The sequence below is a fragment of the Lutra lutra genome, chromosome 5 (assembly GCF_902655055.1).
Source record: "Lutra lutra chromosome 5, mLutLut1.2, whole genome shotgun sequence".
Lineage (NCBI taxonomy): Eukaryota > Metazoa > Chordata > Mammalia > Carnivora > Mustelidae > Lutra > Lutra lutra.
In genome coordinates, this window is record NC_062282.1 from 134,478,028 (window position 1) to 134,499,965 (window position 21,938).

At 38.1% G+C, this 21,938-nt stretch overlaps 1 protein-coding gene across 6 annotated transcripts in view; it reads left to right on the top strand.

Moving 5' to 3' along the window:
• The window catches only part of CAMK4 (calcium/calmodulin dependent protein kinase IV), a 326,108-nt gene that overhangs the window by 272,376 nt on the left and 31,794 nt on the right, over nt 1-21,938 (top strand). For 5 of the 6 annotated variants that reach the window (XM_047728971.1, XM_047728970.1, XM_047728972.1 and 2 more), the window contains 2 exons: nt 16,469-16,559; nt 18,596-18,670. In XM_047728971.1, the coding sequence (XP_047584927.1) occupies nt 16,469-16,559; nt 18,596-18,670 (166 nt within the window). The remainder of the gene's footprint in view (nt 1-16,468; nt 16,560-18,595; nt 18,671-21,938) is intronic. The other variant, XM_047728973.1, reaches the window with a different exon arrangement.

The window sequence follows — 21,938 nt, forward strand, 5'->3', positions numbered from 1 at the left end:
TCTGATTGACTTATTTCACTAAGCATAATACCCTCTAGTTCCATACACATCTCACAAATGGCAAGATTTCATTTCTTTTTGATGGCTGCATAGTATTCCTGTGTGTGTGTGTGTGTGTGTGTGTGTGTGTGTGTGTGTATGGAAACTATTTTAAAAAGAAGACTGAAATTAGACATCTGGAGATGAAAACTGCAGTATCTGAGTTGAAAAGTATACTGGATGTAATGAATAGCAGATTAGACATTTCAGAAATAAAAGAAAGTGAACTTGAAGACATAGTATTAAAAACCATCTAAGGTAGAACACAGAGAAAAAAGGTGGAAAACAAAATGAACATCAGTAAACTTTGGAACAACTTCAAGGATATATACACACATACACACACATGTATACATACACATATATACACACATAGACATATATATGAACACTACATATATAACTACGTATATGAAATTGGAGTCATTGAAGAATGATGGGAGATAGAATTATATATGAAGAAATAATATGCAAGTTATTCCATATTTTTTTTATAAAGATTTTATTTATTCACTTGACAGGCAGAGATCACAAGTAGTCAGAGAGGCAGGCAGAGAGAGAGGAAGGAGGAAGCAGGCTCCCTGCTGAGCAGAGAGCCCGATGCGGGGCTCGATCCCAGGACCCTGAGATCATGACCTGAGCCGAAGGCAGAGGCTTTAACCCACTGAGCCACCCAGGCGCCCCAAGTTATTCCATATTTAATGAAACTTGTAAAGCCACACATCCAAGAATCTTAACAAATCTCAAGCACAAGAGACATGAAGAATATGAGACCAAGGCACAGCATATTTGATTTTCTTAAACCTAAAGTAAAAACCTAAAAACCATTAAAGCATCCAGAGAAAAGACGCGTTACTTCGGAAGAACAAAGATAAGGATGACATTAAATTTTCATCAGAAATAATGCAAGCAAGAGACATCAAAGTATTGTAAGGGAAAAAAAAGCAGTCTGATATTCTAAACTCTGAAAATAACTTTCAAAAGTGAAAGCAAAATAAAGACTTTATTAAACAAGCACAACCTAATTCATCACTAGCATACCTGTAATTCTAGAGTAGATTTGGTTATACACTATAAAAGAGAACTGATTGATTTGCATTGTATTCACTTCCTAGCTTGCCGGCCAAGGGGAGCTATTGATACTGCCTTAAACAAAGAGCAGGATGAGTTGAGTTCACTAAATTTCTTGAACACAGAACCACACAACGTTATGAGTTGGGACGGACATAGGACATTTATTCTAATCCAGAGGTAGTAGGAGCTATTTCCTGTCCCAACTCAGTGGTTCCACAATTTTATTTATTTAACAAGCATCGTTAAGTACCAATATGTGCTAGACCTAAGAATGAGTTCTAGCTATTCCCTGGGATTTTGTGTCTATTTGTTGATGCCTGTTATAGAGCCTCATTCAACCCATAGTTCTGATCATTCATTCATTCACTCCTTCTTTCACACATTTTTCTCATGAACATTTATCAAAACCATACCAGACCCTTTGCCTAAAGTCTGTGGGTACAAAAGTGAATAAAATAATCCCTGCCTGCTCTCAAGGAATTTATCTATTACTTTGATAGACAAGTACATAATTAACTGTAATAAAAGTATCAGAGCATTAAGGTACATGAAGAAAATGCTACTGGGAGAAGCAGAGAAAATGGCATTTATTTTGCTTGTGAGATTAGAAGAAAATTTCACAGAAGTGGTGTGTAATCTGGGTTATGATGTGTTCCAAGTACTGTTGCTGTCTTAACAAATTATCCCCAAACCTACCAGCTTGAAAAAACTACTTCATTGTGCTCACATATTCTCTGCATCAGGACTTTAGACAGGACATGGAATGATGACTGTCTCTGCTCCATCATGTCTGGAGTTTGGGCTGGAAAGACTCAAAGGTTTAGGGACTTGATGGCTAGAAATCATTTAGAGGTGTCTTTGCTCGCTCACATGTCTGGCACTTGAAATGTCTGCCACACAGGACCTCACCGGGAACTGTCAACTGGAACAGTGATGCTTGATTTGTCCACGTTCCCCAACATTCTTAAAGCATCTTGGTCTTAAGATCATAAGACTTCTTATGTGGCAGCTTAGGGATCTAAAAATGAGTATTTAGCACACAAGATAGAAGCTACCTTGGCTTTTATGTTCTAACGTCAGAAGTCACATACTATCACTTCCATTGCATTCTGTTGGGTCTAACCAACAGAATTTAGTCACAGACCAAATTCAGGGGGAGGGGGCATTACACTTCACCTCTAGATGAGAAGTGGCAAGATTGTGGAAGAGCTTTGGATGTGTAATACTGTTGCAAGAATCTTGAGAAAATACAGTATGACACATGAAAGATTATTATTATCTGGTAACCAAGTGGAAATATCTATGGCATGATTTAGGAATAGTAAATATGGCTATGTAGTTAGTACATGGTAAGAATTGTCCCAAGATGATGCACAGTCAGAAATTGGGGACAAATTTTGAAAGGCCTTTATTTTCACACTGAAAATATTAGACTTTAACTTATAGGCAATGAGGAGCCCTTGATGCTGGATTGTTTTTGTTTTTATATTATTTATTTTTAAAGATTTATTTATTTTAGAGAACATGGGGTGGGGAGGGAGAGAATTCTAAGCAGATTCCCTGTGTAGCACAGAGCCCAACATGGGATTTGATCTCACGACCCTGAGATCATAACCTGAGCCAAAATCAAGAGTCGGACGTTCAACCAACTGAGCCACCCAGGCACCCTAAGTCTTTTTGTTTTTAAACTAGAGGATTGGGACCCCTGGGGGGCTCAGTTGGTTAAGCAGCTGCCTTCGGCTCAGGTCATGATCCTAGCGTCCTGGGATCGAGTCCCACATCGGGCTCCTTGCTTGGCAGCGAGCCTGCTTCTCCCTCTGCCTCTGCCTGCCACTCTGTCTGCCTGTGCTCACTCTCACTTCTCTCTCTATGACAAATAAATAAATAAAATCTTAAAAAAAAAACAAAAAAAAACTAGAGGATTGACATGAGTTAGTCTGTGTTTTAGAAAGATGACCTAGGTGTAGAGATGTGGGTAGGTGTGGTTAGGAGAAAAATGTTAGTAGGGCTAGTAGAGATTATGAAGGACTATGTACTTAGTGGTAACAATGTAATGAAAAGAGTAGATGTGAAATGTATTTTGGAAGTGGAGTTATGGCCAAATGGCCAAGACTAGTAGACTAGTGAGAGGAAAGGGGCATCAAAGATGAAATAAATGAAAATGTAGGTTCTTGGCTAATAAATGGGAAGCCCCAGCATGTGGCTGCTGTGCTGAAGGTAGATTCTTCTGGTCCTGGGATGCTCTACAGATTGAAGCTTACCATAGATCTCACCTCCAGCCAATCCTAACTATGTCTGCTGATCCGGTCATGGGATAGTAGTGTCCTATTGCTTTTCCCATATATTCTCTTGGTAATTCTGAAGGCATCAGAGAGTAGAGGTCAAGCATAAAGACAATGGTAGTGGTAGGTCTCCAAGGCAGATATGACACAAAGGTAGAGTATTCACTTTGAAGCTCCTGCTTAAATTTATAGGTATTGATTCTGAATTTTCCAAGGAATAGAGAAGAGCAAGTTCATGCAATTTAATTTTCCTTCCCAAGGGAGAGCTATAGTCAGAATACCGTTTTCTTTTTTTAATGACTGGTTCTTCTTTGTCCTGTTAGATTTTTAAAGAGATTCAAACTTCCTCCTACCAACTCCTGAGACATTATCAATTAGCCACACACAGCCCATTGAACACAGCATAGCTGTAATTAAACTAAATTACTCTGCAGTAGCTTTCATTACACAATGACACGGTTTTTGTTAGGACCATAGAGAGAGTTTAATTACATGTCTAGACACCCCCTGAATTCAGAGCAGCAGTATCATCTTTGTCTGTTTAAAGGAGAGTTTGAGCTTTCAGTGATTGTTTTTTGTTTTTTGTTTTTTCAAAGAACAAATGGTAAGATATGTTGGGCATTTTTCTTCCTCTCCTTTTTTTTTTTTTTAATTCTACTTTCTACTTTACTGCATATGTGATTTAGGAGCCATTTATACATCTGTGGATATAAATATTTTTGAAGAAAAACGTATAGATTTTTACTCTTTGTCATATTTGATCTACATTTTACTTGCATCCAAAAACTTTCTTTCTGTAATATATCCTCAAATATCTACTCTTAACTTGTTAATGTATAAAGCATGTATGGTGATGTGAAGTACAGTCATCTCTTAAAACAATATTTCCAGCTTCCTCTTCCTTGTGAGGAAGTTCATCCCTTTGCTTGAGCACAGAGTACTTTCTGCATTTATCCTCGGTTCTGCTCATTCAGCTTCTCTGGGGACTCTTATAATCTCTTATCTCTTGACCAGAGCGTGCAGTTACAGGAGTTCCCATGTTTCTTTTGTGTTCCAAGCTTCTCTCTTCTTTCCCATTACAGAAATGTGTTTGCTGCTGCTTTCTCTATAACTGCAGATGATTTCTGGGCCTTTTTCTAAGTGATATGTTATCTCTTGAATATGACCTTCATTTAATAGGCCAAGCCTTTTCATAGCCTCCATTCCTAAAATCTCACCTTTCCTAAAATCTGACCACATATATTGGAAATAAGAGAATGAAATTATCACATGCCTACCCTCTCTAAACATTCTCAACAGCCCCTCAGAAAGTTGTTCCACAACATGTACTTTCCTTGCTCTTATATGCAAAAACATTTTATATATTGATTTCTTTGTTGATGACACGTACATTACTTTGGTTTTCATTTTTGTACTCTCTTAGTGTGAGACTTGTCTATTTAAATCAGGATACGTCACATTTTCCATTGATATTTTGCATAATGCATAATTTAAAATGATAATCATTTACTTAATAATTGCTTTTAAAGAAATGATAAGTGTTTCTTTTAAGTCTTGAATGAATGTTTTAGATTTTGAGTTGAATCTAAGCAAAACAGTATAGATAAAATTAAACTTCCCACTAGTACTATATAGACCATTCTTACAAATATGTACTTAGCAGACTTTTATAACATGCACATTTATGTACAGACAGGAAAATGAATTTCTACCCTGTTGAAAGCATCCCTGTTACCTCACTCTGACTTTGCACACCAGGAGACTTGTACCAAAATCAGAAACAAGGGCTAGAGTCTGTTTTTCATGACTTCTTTGCCTATCAAGTGCTCTAACCAGATACTCCAGGCTTTCCTACCCAGCGGCATTCCTACTTATCCTCTCTGTTAGCATCCCGCTCCTTTTCCCCATGATCCTGCTACTCCAGCTACTCCATTGCTACTCCAAAATTCCCAGCTTTGCTTTATCTAGACACTTCTAAACCACACCCCAAATCAAAAGCAAAGATGCTTCCATGGGGACCATATTCTGGGCAACAGCAGGCTCAATGTTCTTCAAGTGCACCACTGGGGGGCCCAGGATGGTGCCTTCATTGACAGAGGACTTTGGCTTGCCCACTGTTCATTAACAAGTCATTATAGTTGGCCAAATCACTACTCAGTTCCATTTTCTTACACTAGCAAGTACAATTTATGAATGTTTGAGACATGAAGGAAACTGAAGAGAAAACTAGCAGATGAATTTTCGACTCTCCTTGCCCAAACTCCCTTGAGGCATATGTTGTGTTGGATATTCAGATCAGCGTCAGAGGATGTGAAGAAATTAATTCGGCCATAACTATCAACGCTACTACAGAAGAACAAAAACTATGTAATTATTCAAGATGTCATTATGAGGATGAAACCCTTTTGCCTGATCTTAGAGTTAAAATGTTCTTAATGGGTTTTGGCTTTTCTCAGAGTGATGCTGTAAATCTCATAGCACCTTTGAAGTGGCCAAGTATTATTATCCAATAAGTATAGTGTGTTTCCTAAGCACACAGATGCTGAGCCTTATTTCAGTTAAATTTATTAAAGTGATGTTGCTATGGAAATATATTGCTAAAATGCAAGCATGAAAATTTGAACATTCATTACAGATTAATAATGGCAAATGGATATCATTTGCAAATTACCACCATTCTTTGAATATCTATATGTTAATGACTTCAAAGTATAACAACATACATGTCTATTGGAAAACTGAGTTATTTGTTGATCCTTCAAAAATATTTTTTTAGTACCTACTTAGTGCCAGGCATAGTGCAAGAAACTAGATATCTGTCTTCATGGGTTTTTCATCTGGTGAGGGAGATATCCTAAACATAAAGCTTGCAAAGAAACAGATATGCTGTAAAGAAAAATAGGAGGCATCCATGAGAACATATAAAGGTGAACACATATGTTAGTTTGGGAGGACAGATATGGCCCCCTGAGGAACTGACACTATAAATTGAGTCCTGAGGATGAGGAGGGCTGGCTGGGTAAAAGAAAAGATAAAAACGCATTCCAGGAAGAGGGGCAGCCAGAAAAGGATGCTGAGGTGGAAATAATATTTGGGCTTGGGAAAGTCAGGATGGGTAGACAGCAAGAGAGGGGAAAGTAGCAGAATATGAGGCTGGAGAGGAAGGCAGGAGCCAGAAAACCAATGCCTCAGAAGCTAGGAAAAGTAATGGGAAACCACTGAAGGGTTTCCCATCTAGAAGAAATGGCCTGATTTCCTATGTTGCTGTGTGGAGAATAGACTGAAGGTGGGGCCATGTTGGAAATCAAAGAGAGTTAAGGGACTTCTGTGGTGGGCTAGCTGAGATCATGGCAGTATCGTGGAGAGAGGCAGGGCAATTCTGGAGACATTTTGGATTTGGAGTTCACGGCACTCTGCTGTGAATAGGATGGAGGCATGGGGTGGGGAGGAGAAAAACAGTTTCTGATTGAACACTTGAGTTCACCGAGGCACTACATTTTGAGGTGGGAAGAACAGAAAGAAAAGGGCTAGAAGAAAGTCAAGAGTTCAGTTTTGAACATGTTGAACTTAAGGTGTCGGTGAGACAGCCTGTTCGAAATGAGACCTGGGCAGGTGGCCATATGGTCCTGGAGTTTGAATTAGAACTTCCTTTTAGGATACTATCATGGAATAGTCTATACAGTCTTAAACTACTAACAATAGAGTGGCATCGTGTAGTTCATTTGAGACCGAACGTAGTTACCAACTCGATGGATAAACTCCTCTTCAGAGCCCATCATTCATAACAGATGCATAAGCCAACATGAAATGCCTGCTGCTTATATAAAATTTATGTTTTAAAAAATTCATTACCTAAATAACACATTTAGAGTTAAATTTCATAGAAGAAAAAATTAAAATTATAACCCTACCACACAATTTGCTTATACACATGTATACTTTGGGGGGCTATAAGAAGTAGCTAGAGGGAAGGGAATAGACAAACAAGCTCAGAGAGAGTTCATAGCAAAAGAGAAGGCTACCAGCACAGTCTTAGTAAAGATCTAATTTAAGAAGCAGAGTCAGGAAAAAAAAATCGTGTATTTATTCATATATTTCACAAATGTTTATTGAGCATATATTGAATGCCAAGGCCTGTTTTAAATTCCAAAGCAAGAATCACAGATTGCAGGGTATTTTGTTTGTACCCTGTCCAGGCTTTTAAAATTTTCAACTTCGGCGCCAACATGGAAAATTTGTAATATTTTACATAAAAAAATCTGAATTTCTGTCTTGCCTTGAAAAATCAGAAGAGCTAGCAACATGGGGCCTGCATACGTGCCTGACAACAGTGGGCTGAGTCTGTCTCCTCTGCCTCTTAAGGGGCCATGCTCTCCAGGGACAGATAAGGCCCCTGGGACTTCCTGATGTCTTCCTTTTATTTTACACTCTGTCAAATTCCTTCATTCTTTCGGGTATCTTCCTGACCCTAGATAGTTTGTGACTTCTGTTCAAGGGATACAAAATCAAATACAACATTGTTGCTGCCCTGCATGACCAAAGCATTGGAAGATGCTGGAGATTTTAAGCAGCGGCCTAGTGTGACCAAATTTGCACTTTAAAAAAAAATTATTCGCATGCCACCATGGAGCTTTGGCTGCAGGGGAACAACCCTGGAAGTTGAGAAGCTGGTGATTAAGTGAGTCATCAGAGTAATTAAGAGGGAAACTTCTTTGTGGCTTGGCTGAAGGTAAGAACAGTTAAGTGGGAACAAGGGGCAGAAAGATGGGTGAGGCACTAAGAAGGGAGAGCTTCCTATGTTCATGGAACATAAATTGGAAGTGTTGGTAAAGGAGATGGAGGAATCGGGTAAACGCAGTGTCTGGCTTGGTCAAATGGATGAGTCATTTGTTGGGCTTGGAAATAGAGGCACAGGAGTAGATTTAGGGTAAATAATGAGTTTGGCTTGGGAAATGTTGAGCTTGAAACACGTGTGAGACATTCAAATGGAATGGAGAGTAGAAAGTTCTATGGAGTCAGAGCCACAGATATGTTGGGAAGGCAATAGAGATTTAGGACATAGTGGGTAAATGGTACCCTTATTTGTGGCTTTCAGTGAGCTCACTCACTCTAGAAACCAAGGAAATGCAGAAGGTGCCCAGCAAGTCAGAGATAAGGGGCCAGGGTGGGAGACTGAGGGGACAGAGCAAAGGAAAAGCTGCAGGCAGCCAGTGAGACAAGAGCCCCAAGTGGTGGGAGTGCAAATGAGAGATAAGACCATGTGCTCAGAGGCCAAACTGGTCAAATAGAGAGTCAGAAAGCGTGTGTTGGGTTTGATGAGGTCCAAAATAAAAATTTGGTGTGTTGAAGAAAAAGGAAAGGGAAGAAAATGGAAGCTGTGAGTGGAGACCTAGGAGAGTAGGAAATAGTTGAGGGCAGCGAGAGTAGGACAGGAATATGTGTCTTTGGGAGACTGTGGAGGTGATGATTGTTTTCTTTTCCTTGTTTCTTTTTGATGGTGATACCACCCAGTCTAGAGCTATGTATATGATGAAAGGCAAGAAAGAGGGAAGAGCAAGAAAGAAGTAGGAGAAAAGGCCAGAGTGATAGGGCAGTGCCTCTGAGAAGGGAGTGGGACGTGAAATAGGATCGGGGCAGCACCTGGGATGACTCCTGGAGGGGAGCCTAAGGAGAATGGAGCAGAAGCAAAACAATAGGCTTTGAAATACAACACTTTATCAGCGGCAAATACTGTTTCTCGTGGTGATTTGTCTTCTAATGGAAAAAGACCGAGTAAGAATGTTTCCAATCCTAATCCTAATCGCCACATACTTTTTTTCCTTTTATATCTTCTAAATGTTCTTGGAAACTCTGAACACAAATAGAGCAGTGTCAGTTTGTATTTCCCTTAGACTTATTTCCAGGGTGAAGGCTAATATATAATACATTATATTACTCTATAATTTTATAATGCATCTTCTTGGGAAAAGGAGTTGTGGCAAATAAGTGAAGAACACATACAAAATAAAGCTATTAAAATGGAAAAGGGAATTTTTTAAAAAGCAGAGAGAGGGAGAAGTAAATATATCCAAAACAGGCTAACTAATTGTAATTGAAACTGCTTTTACATTGAGTTTTGGGCCACCAAAACGGAAGAGGAAAATGTGATGGAATAAAAAGCAAATATTTTCTGATCAAAGTGTCTTTTGATACTTCAGGAAAGAGCCAAGTTTTCCAAGTCTCAAAGGATTTCTAATTGTAATTTATTGTACAAGAGATGTGGAACAACAGTGATAGAGTCCCAACAGCTACCCTTCATAGAACAGAATACTCACTCCATGCTGAGTGCCAACATGCCTCACCTCTGATTCTCAGTACCACCTTTTTTTTTTTTTTTAAGATTTTATTTATTTATTTGTCATAGAGAGAGAAGCGAGAGTGAGCACAGGCAGACAGAGTGGCAGGCAGAGGCAGAGGGAGAAGCAGGCTCCCTGCCAAGCAAGGAGCCCGATGTGGGACTCAATCCCAGGACGCTGGGATCATGGCCTGAGCCAAAGGCAGCTGCTTAACCAACTGAGCCACCCAGGCGTCCCTCAGTACCACCTTTGAAGTGGGTGTTACAGATGGGGAAACTGGGTGCTGCAGGGCAGACAGATTGTTTCAGGTCACACAGCTAACGTGTGGCATACCTGTGGGGTATTGCCCCACAGAGCCTCTCATGCTGTTGTTCTTTAATAATTGTTTCAAAAACATTGCCACAAAAACCTTATTATGCTTATTTCTTCTTAAAAACTTTGACCAAAACCAAGGCCCAATATTGAAATAGAACTTCGCAAAGACACGCGTTTGGCACCAGTGCATTAAATGCATCATTATAAAATCCTTAAAAATGTACTTGTTCCCTACCTTGATTACTCTGCAGATAAAATATTGTCATTTTATGCTTTTTTTTCTTTTTTTAATTTTTTATTTCAATTCAATTTAATTAACATGTACTGTATTATTAGTTTCAGAGGTAGAATTCAGTGATTCATCAGTTGCTTAAAACATCCGGTGCTTATCACATCATGTGCCCTCCTTAATGCCCATCACCCCGTTGCCCCATCCTCCCACCAACCTCCCCTCCAGCAACCCCCAATTGGTTCTCTATCACTAGGAGTCCCTTATGGTTTGCTTTCTTCTCTATTTTTTTTTAAGATTTTATTTATTTATTTGACAGAGATCTCAAGTAGGCAGAGAGGCAGGCAGAGAGAGAGAGAGGCGGAAGCAGGCTCCCTGCCAAGCAGAGAGCCTGATGCAGGACTTGATCCCAGGACCCTGAGATCATAACCTGAGCCGAAGGCAGAGGCTTAACTCACTGAGCCACCCAGGTGCCCCTCCTCTCTATTTTTATCTTATTTTATTTTTCCTTCATTTCCCCTATGCTCATCTGTTTTGTTTCTTAAATTCCACATATGAGTGAAATCATATGGTATTTGTCTTTCTCTAACTGGTTTATTTTTTTATGTTTTTTTTTTTCTAAAAAGATAATACTTTTAAAGCATTTTTTCTAAAAAGATAATCCTTTAAAAAATTGAGCGACTAAATTAATTAATTGTGCTTCCCTGCCTCTTCCTTTTCCACTTCCTTTTTCTTCTTCTTTTTATTCCTTGAAGTTTTTTTATTTATTTTTTTATTAATATATAATGTATTATTAGCCCCAGGGGTACAAGTCTGTGAATTGCCAGGTTTACACACCTCACAGCACTCACCATAGCACATACGTTCCCCAATGTCCATAATATTCCTTAAAGTTTTAATTAAATTCGAATACACTTGGTTATTTGCTCTTCTAATTTCTTTACTAAAGGTTTTGATTAGTCAAGATTTAGTAGTTAGATGCTACAGTTGTTGTCAGATTTATTATTTCTTTCTCCATCAAGTTGTTGGGTTTTAGACACCTTCCAAAGTGGCATTTAGTTTTTAATGTTATTGCTTGTCTTTGTTTACTTTAATTATGATTACTTTCAACACTTGGTTTATTCTAAAATATGCAATTGTCTCATTTCTCAATTTTTCCTATCCTTTGGTCTATTTGTATTGAATCCCTGTGACTTAAATAAACTGTAGTTAAGATCAAGGATATCTTGATAGGGTCTGTTTCTCCATAATGGATATTTCTTAGTTAGCTCTGTATCACTGATATGATATTATAAAATGTCTTTGCACATTTTCCCACGAGTACACAATTTTGAAGGCCATTTTTCCCCTTCTTCACTTAGTGTATTGTGATCTTGATGTGGCCAGATAAGATTAGTGCTTGAGGAGATTAGAGGTGTGTATTGCATTTAAAACCCACTTTGAAAATAAAGGCTGATGTGCATATTATTCAGCTTTTGCACTGCCCTTTTTATGACTTCAGATCCTCTAAAACAGAAGTTTTCAAAGTATAGTCTAAAGGTTCCTGGAGGGTTCCTGAGACACCCCCGACCCCTTTCAGAGGGTCTGTGAGGTCAAAACTATTTTGTCATAATATGAAGACATTTCCCTTCACTTATGAAAGTACAGTGGAATTTTTCAGAGAGTGCATAATGTGTGGTTTTATAGTAGACAATGCAGAGCCGGAGGAATCCAGCTGCCTTGTATAAACTAGAAATTAAAGAGACTTGTAAAACTTCAAAAAAATAGCACAGAACTCTAAATTTTTTTTTGTTTTAGAAAATATATTCTTATTAGAAAATGTTTATGTCAATATGGCATGAATTTATTGTTTAAATAAATTAGTATTTTTTTAATTCTCATTTTTAACCATTAATGTAGTAACTAATGTTAGGTATAACTCATAAAAAATTCTTGGAGGTTTTCAATACTTTTTTTTTTATTCCAAAGGGGTCCTGCGACCAAGAAATTTGAGAACTGATGCTCCCAAAATGTTCCTGCTTCTAAAAATTGTATCTCCTTGGGGGAAGACAAAGATCATATAGCACGTTTTCCTTTTTGCTTGGCTTCCTGACTTGAGATAATGTCAAAATTAAAAATACTCACTATTGGGCGCCTGGGTGGCTCAGTGGGTTAAGCCACTGCCTTCGGCTGAGGTCATGATCTCAGGGTCCTGGGATCGAGTCCCGTGTCGGGCTCTCCGCTCAGCTGGGAGCCTGCTTCCCTTCCTCTCTCTCTGCCTGCCTCTCTGCCTACTTGTGATCTCTCTCTGTCAAATAAATAAATAAAATCTTTAAAAAAAAAAATACTCACTATTGATTAAAGGCAATCAGTGGATCCAAGCAAAAATACAATAGTGACTCCTATCGTTTTGTTAGTCAATACATTTAAATGCCTCCTACCACATGTACATGATTATATCTCGACTTTTAATAATCTTTCTACACCAAGTAATTTATAGCAAATGATTCCTGCCTATATTTTTAAAAGCGCATGACCTTCAGTATTTCATTGCTTTATTTTGTTTTTAAATTTGTTCCTCTGTTAGTGCATAGCTCCTAAATCTATTATTTTTTCTAAAATTTTTCTCCAGTTATCTGGTCTAGCTCTCCTCTATGGAGTGCCAAATGGTGTTGTTTTGTTTTGTTTTGTTTTACTTTGGACTTAGACACAAAACTACCATTTCTATTCAAGAAAGCCAGAACAATATTTAATAAGAATCTTTATATGATTGGTACTTTGCTAAACCAGTGCTTGTAAATTTATCTCATTTGTTGCTATTGTGTTGCTATTTTTGGTGTCCTTTTCTTCCCAAAGCAATGGAGTCTTTTAGTTGGGTTAGATTGGGAGTGGGGGAGATCAATATTTTCCATTGATCCCAAACTGCAATTCTTAGGTATGTTCCAAAGCATCTCTATGAGAAACTTGCATTTTTGCCTTCAAACTCAGCTAATGCAAGATATAGCATCTTCCTCCTCAGGGGTCTGGTGGGTTTTCCCTGGGTATCACTAAGGCTTAACATGGTCCTCTGCCTTCTCACCAATCCTCCTCTTCCCATGACCTTCCCACTCCTCCATCATTCTCCCCTCCTCTCCTTCACCATGATTCCCCTCTCATGTCCACCCTACACAATCAGGCATCTGTTTGGGAGTCACACAATGGTCGGGTTATGGCTCCACTACCACATGCCTACACTAGAATCCCAACTCCATGTATCTAGTTGTGAAGTTGCACATGTCTCTGATCTTTTTATGCCTCAGCTTTCTAATTTGCAGAACAAGCATTAATATGATTTACCTCACGGAGCTGATACGAAGATTAAACGAGTTGATAGATACAAGGTGTTTATAATAGTGCTTGGAATACAGTAAGTGTGTAGGACATTTATGATATTATTGTCTACACTTTATAATTATCCACTAGAAAAAGTGAGCTTGACCTGACAAGACAGGAGCAAAAGCAACTTTCTTTTGTCTCATGATTGTCCTGGCAAATCAACTCTGTGAATCCATTCTTCTCCTTCGTGAATAAAATTTCAAGCCATTCCCATAGCTTGAATGTCACTCTTGGGTAAGGGAAAGACCAAAACTTTAGACTTGTCCAATTTTAAACTTCCTCCTTCCCCCAATGTGGACCTTGGAGATCTATAATTTGTAAACAGAGGGAATAGGAATACTTGTTAGTTTCTTCTCTTTCTCTTGCTCTTTACCCTCCACCTGATCATGCTCCTTCTAGGGTTGTTGTGAGGGTGACAGTGAGGAGAGGAGAAGAGATGGAGGGTTAGCAACGGTCTTCCCAGACTGGTACATTCATGGTCCAGCATCTGTGGTCTCTGGGTGTGGCCAGTGTCAAATGCCTGATGTTCTTTCCATGTGGGACACCATAGATGGTTCTACAGAGACCCATTGCAGGACAGTTCTCTCACTTCAGGTACTCTGAGGAGTCAGTGGTTCCTCAACCGCCTATGCCACCTCCCTCATGTTCTGCTTCCTGAAATGCTGAGGCAAGATGGCATCACCCCAGCACAAAACTTATGCTTATGTCTGGTTTCTTTCTGCACAGTCCACATTGAACCTGTGAGAAATGTGTACCCTTGTTTAGCTCTTCCTTGAGGGCAGCTGAATCTCACTAAGGCCCTCTCTTCTTACTCCCTGTTCTAACCACCTCTGTTTTTCACAAGTGAGCTGGATATCAGTTCCTGTTTCACCAAATCACTAAGTGAGACATGTCAGGCACCACAAACTGTGACATTGAAGCTATCCACCTTCTCTTACTTGGCTTACAAAGAAAGAAGAGACTCTCTCCCTTTCTGTAGGGGATAGGAAAGGAGAAAAACTGAACTACCCTGGCTATTTTTTCTCTTAACCCAACAGAAAAATGGGCAAATGATATAAATGGGTAGTTCACAGAAGAGGAAAACCAAAAAGCCTATACTAGGCCAGTAAACAGAGAAAGACAAATTAAGCCAAACATAAGATACAGTGTTTACACTGTAGCTCAGCAAAAGTTAATTGCACAGATTTGGTAAAGATGTTAGGAAACCGTAAACACACTGTTTGTGTGAGTAAATATTGATGGAGTTTAAAAATTTTAAACCTACCTTTTGACCCCACCAGATCTGCTTCCAGCTATCTGTCCTAAAGAAACACAAGCAAAGGGGCACCTGGATGGCTCAGTGGGTTAAAGCCTCTGCCTTCGGCTCAGGTCATGATCCCAGGGTCCTGGGATCGAGCCCCATATCAGGCTCTCTGCTCAGCAGGGGAGCCTGCTCCCTCCTCTCTCTCTGCCTGCCTCTCTGCCTACTTGTGATCTTGCTCTGTCAAATAAATAAATAAACAAAATCTTAAAAAAAAAAAAATTAATTAAAAAAAAAGAAACACAAGCAAAAACACCCAAAACCCAAGTGCTAGAAGGCTTATTACTGCATTATTGGTAACTTTTAAAAACTTGAAAGTCCACCAGAAAGGGACTAGGAAAATAAATTATGCTACATTCAACAAAATGGATACAAATGTTAAATAGAATAAGCTATAGTGGTTTGTGGGAAAGGTTTCAAAGACGTATTGTTAAATGAAAGAAAACCTGTAAAAATTAATATTAATCATACATTTATGTAAGAAAATGGAAAAATCAGGAGTATTTCCTTGCATACATATATTCATGTTTGTGAATTCATAGAAAAACATTCAAACCATTTCAAAGTGAAGAGTGATTACTTTGGAGAGGGATCTGAGACTAGGGAAGCAGGATCAGGTAAGACTTCCACATTCACAGTAAGAGTATGTTACACGTGTGATAAAACATAATTTACAAAATAATTTAAAATAGAATGAAATGAGTGGAATTGCTAGAAGCAATCTTTAAGATCAGCTCAAATATGCCACTCTGTATTGGTAGTTGGATTTACTAATCTTCAGAAAAGCCTATAAGAACATTTATCATCTTTAAACAGTATTTATCATATTAAGGATAGTCCTCTATAATAATTACTCATATCTAAATGCCTGTTCAAACAATAATTATTAAGTCTTTGCTGTGGTTGTGAGCTTCTAAAATGACACATATAATTATGCTTTATTCAGATAATAGACCAGAAAAATTTCAATGCATAGAACCTTGACTTTACTATAATAATAATTAATGGATTTGAACTTACATAGTTATATGCATAAAGGGAACTGCAAATTATATTCTCTAATGAGTAAATTTTTTATTTCTGACAATTGGTTTCATACACTTTAAGCTGCATTTCAGGGCATCTGGGTGGCTCAGTGGGTTGGGCCTCTGCCTGTAGCTCAGGTCATGATCTCAGGGTCCTTGGATCGAGGTCTGCATCGGGCTCTCTGCCCTGCAGTGAACCTGCTTCCCCTTCTCCCTATGCCTGCCTCTCTAGCAAATTGTGATCTCTCTCTGTCAAATAAATAAATAAAAGTCTTTAAAAATATATTTAAAAAATAAATTGCATTTCACTTTTAGGTAACTATATAAGCTGCTCTTAAATTATGTATAGTATAAACTTATTTTCTTTTATGGTATTTATTTTTAAATGATCATATGTGTGTGTTTTGAATCATATAACATAGTAAAGGATATTCTAATTCTGAAAAGATTAAACATAAATGTTGGAACCATAAATACAGTTACTGGAATGTTACTCCATTGTGTTCCCTATTTAGTACCTACATGAAAATGGGATTGTCCATCGTGATCTCAAACCAGAGAATCTTCTCTATGCAACTCCAGCCCCAGATGCACCACTCAAAATAGGTGAGGACATTTCATGAAGTCTTATGACCCCTTTCCCAGAGCAGAAGAAATGTATTCCATGGAATTTAAAAATATTGTTCCATCTAGTTTTGCCTCCATTTAATTTCCTTGGATATTTGGTGTCTGTAAAGGAATAACATTGTTTTGGATGTCTGTAGTCCTTTCCTGATATAGTCATCTGGAATCAGTGCCTAGAAGTTGGTGCTCCAGTTCTGGACACCAAGGAAACATAGCTCTTAGAAATAGCAGGGACTTCGAAAGGTGATGGTATATTTTGTAAGTGTATATAGAGGAAAATCACAGATGACATAACACTTCTTTTTTTTGTTACTTTTTATTCCATAAATTAGTTGGAGCTTAAGTTTAGATATTCAAGAGCTTTGACACAAAATGCTTAGTACATATCAGTGAATTAAGGAGCCGAGTCACTTGTTGACATGAACGGAGATAAATTGAGGTCTGTCTCTCCCAAAGTGCACTCCACAGAACACCGGTTCCTCAGCTGAGGGAACAAGAGTAAATATTCTAATTTGCTTTGGGGCGGTGGGCGTGGTTTGCGCAAGTGCTAAGCTGGTGAAATAAGTTAGGAGATGCCGATTTAACAAAGTCTTTTATTTCTGCAGGGCTAACCAGAACTCTAAAAATGCTAATGTGTAAACTGACGTCTAGATTAGTGTGTTAGGCTTTTCCCAAGCCTTACTTGACTCCAGGAACCTTGCTTTTTCTCCCAATAAGCATTTTGAAGAACTACGAGGATGAACTTTGTGTAATTCCAGTCTACTCCAAGAGTTCTTTAAATCAGCATTTTAGAAAAAAGTGTATTAAATGTTATTTCCCTTGTCTTTTAGCTTATATAATAATAATATAATAATAACAGAACTTATTTTATAGGAATTCTCCTTAACAGAATCTGTTAAATCCTCTGAAGGACATTGTTCTTTTGGTGGCTGGTCTGTGTAATGTTAATCTGATAAGTTCACTGCATTAGAAATGTTAACACCTTTGAAAATTAAGTTATACATATCCTGGAAGAGCCCAGACAACATAATGTGCTTTATGAATGCAAGAACCCAAAGAAAAAATACCAAAGTCCTGCTAGGCAGCCAGCTTGTTCTTCTAATCACTCCTGAAAGGCCGTGAACAGCAGGGAGACTTCCATTTCCTTTGACATCAATTTCAAAGATTTTATCCTTAAAAGAAATTTCTTTAAATGGATGGATAGATACTAATTTAGACAGGAGAGGCTTTCTTTCTGAAGGACTTCCTGCTGCTTTCCCTGATAAGGATCAGCACCTCCGTGGAAATGTGGGTTTATCTTTGAAGTCTAAAATGGCATCAATTCTGCACTTGCCTCTCTTGAAGAATGGCCTTCAATGGTTTCCTGATGTTTCCTGAGTGAGAGAGAAGTAGCCCAGCAAATAGACCATAATGGTAGCAACTTTGGGTAGTGTTTTACCTAAGTAATATTCTGAGGAATAAATAAAGAGCATTCTTGGAAAAAAAAAAAGTGTTATATATTCCTCATATGAGAGTAAATCCTTATCCATAAGATACACATTTGAAACAGAATGAACCTTTTGATATTTCTGCTCATGTCTTTGACATTCACAAAAACCTATTTTTTTATTTTGATTTCTCCCCATGGATTACTAATTCTATATCACTAATTCTATGTTGTACTTTAGAGCTTCTGTTTCATAAATCTCAGAGTTAACATTAGACAAAATATATTTGTTACAACTGTTATTTCAAAAATAAATATCTTATTTGCCTAAAGCTGGGATTTATAGAGGAGAGCATAAAATGTATTTGGGAGTCATATTTTTCTCCAATTTAAAGCAGGATTCAATTTTTTTTTTCAGTTTCCTCTCCCAGGTGACTTGTCCCCTTCTTCATTCCCCCCTCCTCCCATCGCCAGATACCAAAACAAGTAAAAACAAATGAATCCGTTTTATTTTGAATAATAAAAGTATTCTGTCATCTTATAAAAGCTGAGAAAAGACTTGTTTCATTAAATTTTTCTCTTGTGTTGTTAGCTGATTTTGGACTCTCTAAAATTGTGGAACATCAAGTACTCATGAAGACAGTGTGTGGAACCCCAGGGTACTGCGGTATGCTCTTTAATATTGATGTTTACTTTTACAGTTATTTGAAATCTACTTTTATTTAGGGATTTAATTTTTAAACTCCTAATATCTCTATTTAAAATGCTTACAAGGTGGGTGACGCCTGGGTGGCAGGGTCTGTTAGGTGTCTGACTCTTGATTTTGGCTCAGTTCATGATCTCAGGGCTGTGGGATCCAGGCTTATGTCAGGCTCTGCACTCACTGGGGAGCAGGCTTGGGATTCTCCCCCTCCCTCTCCCTCTGCCTTCCCCCCTACTCTTCTCTCTCTCTCTAAAAAATGAAAAATAAATAAATCTTTAAAATGCTTACAATGTGATGTGAGTCTTCATGAGGAAGGCACATAAAAACGATACTCAGAGCACTTCTTTTTCTCCATGAAGGGTTCAGTGATGTTGGTTTTAGGGTATCCCTCTTAACAGGGAAAGAGGGAGCCTCAGGGGGTAAGGATTGGGTACTCTGCACCTGTCTTTTGGGCAGTAACTACTCGTAAGCCCCTTAGGAGTAGAAGGACAGTCACCAAGAAAAAGAACAAGGGAAAAGCTTTGTTTCTGGTCAGAAATAGAGCCATGAGCCCTCAGTCACTTTCCTTATTTGCTTTTATTTGAGGGGGGGGTGTGCAGAGAGAGTATGTCATTAATTCAGAGGGCATATAGGATAACAGAGAGGATGGGGTAATCCCTCGTTCTTATTGATGGCGCTTTTCTATCCTTACTAAGATCAGGGCTTCAAGTGGGGTTCCCCAGCAGAGTCCCCCAATCTCTAGAGATGGACTATGTGACTGTCCTCACACATAACTAACTCATTTTAACAGCTTTTGAATTCATGGAAATCAGACTGTAGAAGGCACAGTTAGATATCCAGTGAAGCAAATATATGATTAAATTCCCAGATTTGTAGCTAGAAGAAGCTTTAAAGTTCACTTACTAACATTCTCATTTTGAGTTCCAGAGTATGACTTTCCCAAGATTCCATATCTAGTTGTTATGGGTCAGAGATGAGAATCCAGGTAGCCAAGGCCCTAAAAACAGATTTATAAAATTCCCTCTTCAAAAAAGAAATATAGGTAAAGTCGATATAATTTTCCTTCATAAAAATATCTTTCAGTTATTACTTATAGCTTAAAATATTTTTTTAAGATTTTATTTTTAAGTAATCTCTAAATCCAGTGTGGGGCTCAGTCTCACAACCTGAAGATCAAGAGTCACATGCTGAGCCAGGAAGATGCCCCTAAAATGTTTCTTATTTTAGTGTTTTAAATCTCAAAGTATTACTTGACCATTGTAAGAAGTAAAAATCCACGTATGTGTAATCTTCTTCATCTTTCTCCATGTTTCCATAGTCTCATAAACTTTTTATGTTTGCTTTTAACTAGTTAGCTTCCCTAGTGAATCTAAAATATTATTTCCTTGTAGCTCAATTGTTCATAAACCCAATAATTACACAGAATTAAGTATACCTGTCTTTTTATTAAGCATTTACATTGTACCAAATATTCTTGTTCTGGATCTTAAACTCCTCGACAATAAGAGTAGCTTATCAATTAGGAGTAAATTCAGAAAACTCCAGGTAACTGAGGCTTAAACAAGGTAGAAGTTGATTTCTCTCATGTTAGAAGTCTAGAGAAAGACAATTCTCATGGGTTCTGAAGCTATGGCTCTGTAGGTCTCAGTGCCAAGGATCCAGACCTTTTCTGTCTGGCTCTAGCATTCTTTTGCATGCGTCCTCGGAGTCCAAAATGGCTGTTTGAAATCACTCATTACATCTGCATTCCATGTGACAGGAAGGGAAGAGGGGGAGAGTATACCTTTTCACTGTTAAATAGACATGCTGAAGCTCCATGTCACTTTCACTTCCATTGTTTTGGCCGGTCCTCAGTTACAGCCTCCATGTCCTTCAGGTGGACATGTTGATGCTCCAAATGGATTCAGGGTACTTTTTCTAAGTATGAGTAACACATTAGACAGCTCGCTAGCTCTACCACAGACTTTATTAAGGAGTAGGATTCCCATTACTAGAACAAAACCCATTGAAATATGCCATGTTCCCTATAGGCATATTCTTGTTTTGTTTTTATATATTTTCCTTAGAACTGTTAGCTGACAACCTGTGCATGACCCGTTCCTTCTAATGGTGCCATAGATATTTCCCCTTTCTCTAGTTTATATGTCCTTATTTATCATCCTCCTGTATTTCTTTCATGACTCCCTACACTTCCACGGCTATGAAGGAAAAAAGAACCCTGAATTTAGTACTATGTCCCAGATGGGTTTGCCCATTTGTGAGTACTAACTGCTAACCATTTGATAAAAGCATTTAAAGAGAATTGACAAAAGAATGATAAAACAAAGTAAGGATTTCCCAAAAGAGAAAAGCTGATGGGCAATTTAGTAATCATTATCTGATAGCAAACACCTACTATTCCAAAGAGATAGGTAGGTTGGAGCAATTCTCTGAGAGTTAGCAGCCTTGAAATGGGAAGTTCAGGAAGAGCTTACACTAGCATCATTTCAGCGGCTTTGATAATAGTGATAAGAGCAGTTCTTTCTTGAAGCATTACAGAATAGTCATTCTATGAGTGACTGATTTATTCATTGATAAAATGAACATTGGATGTCTAATAGACTCCATGTTAGGCACTGAGATTACAAGAGTGAACACCATATGGTCTTGTCCTTCCAGGATTTCATAGGCTATTAAAGAAGAAATACTCATATACAATAAATCAAAGTTTGTTATGCTAAGTTCTGTGTTTGAGCTAAAGGCTTAAGGATACAGGGAAGAGGGAAAAATACATCTTCCCTAAGGAGGTTTTTACAGAGGAGGGCATTTGAGCTGGACTCTGAAAGTTGAGTAGCAGTTCAAGTGAAGAGGTAGCCACAAGGTATTCTTTATAAGCAGGCAAAGGAAGAGAAAAGTCATAGAGGAGTGGTAGCATCTGGCAGGTTCAAGGACTGTTGGTTACTTTCTCATTTTACACGATTGCAATATAGAGTTTTTGGTACACTTGGTAGACTTTTCCAAGATAGACTTGGAAAAATAGGATGGATCATATTTTTTAAAATAATCTATAAATCAGGCTAAGGAATTCAGACTTTTATTGGTAGATAATAGTGATCCAGCAAAGGTTTTTAATCAGTGTAATTATATTTTAAAATCAAATCTGTATCTTACAGATATCTTGATAATGACATTGTGACAGATGGAGTGGAAGGAGAAAAAAAGTTCAAAAGAAGACAAATTAGAAAGCTATTAT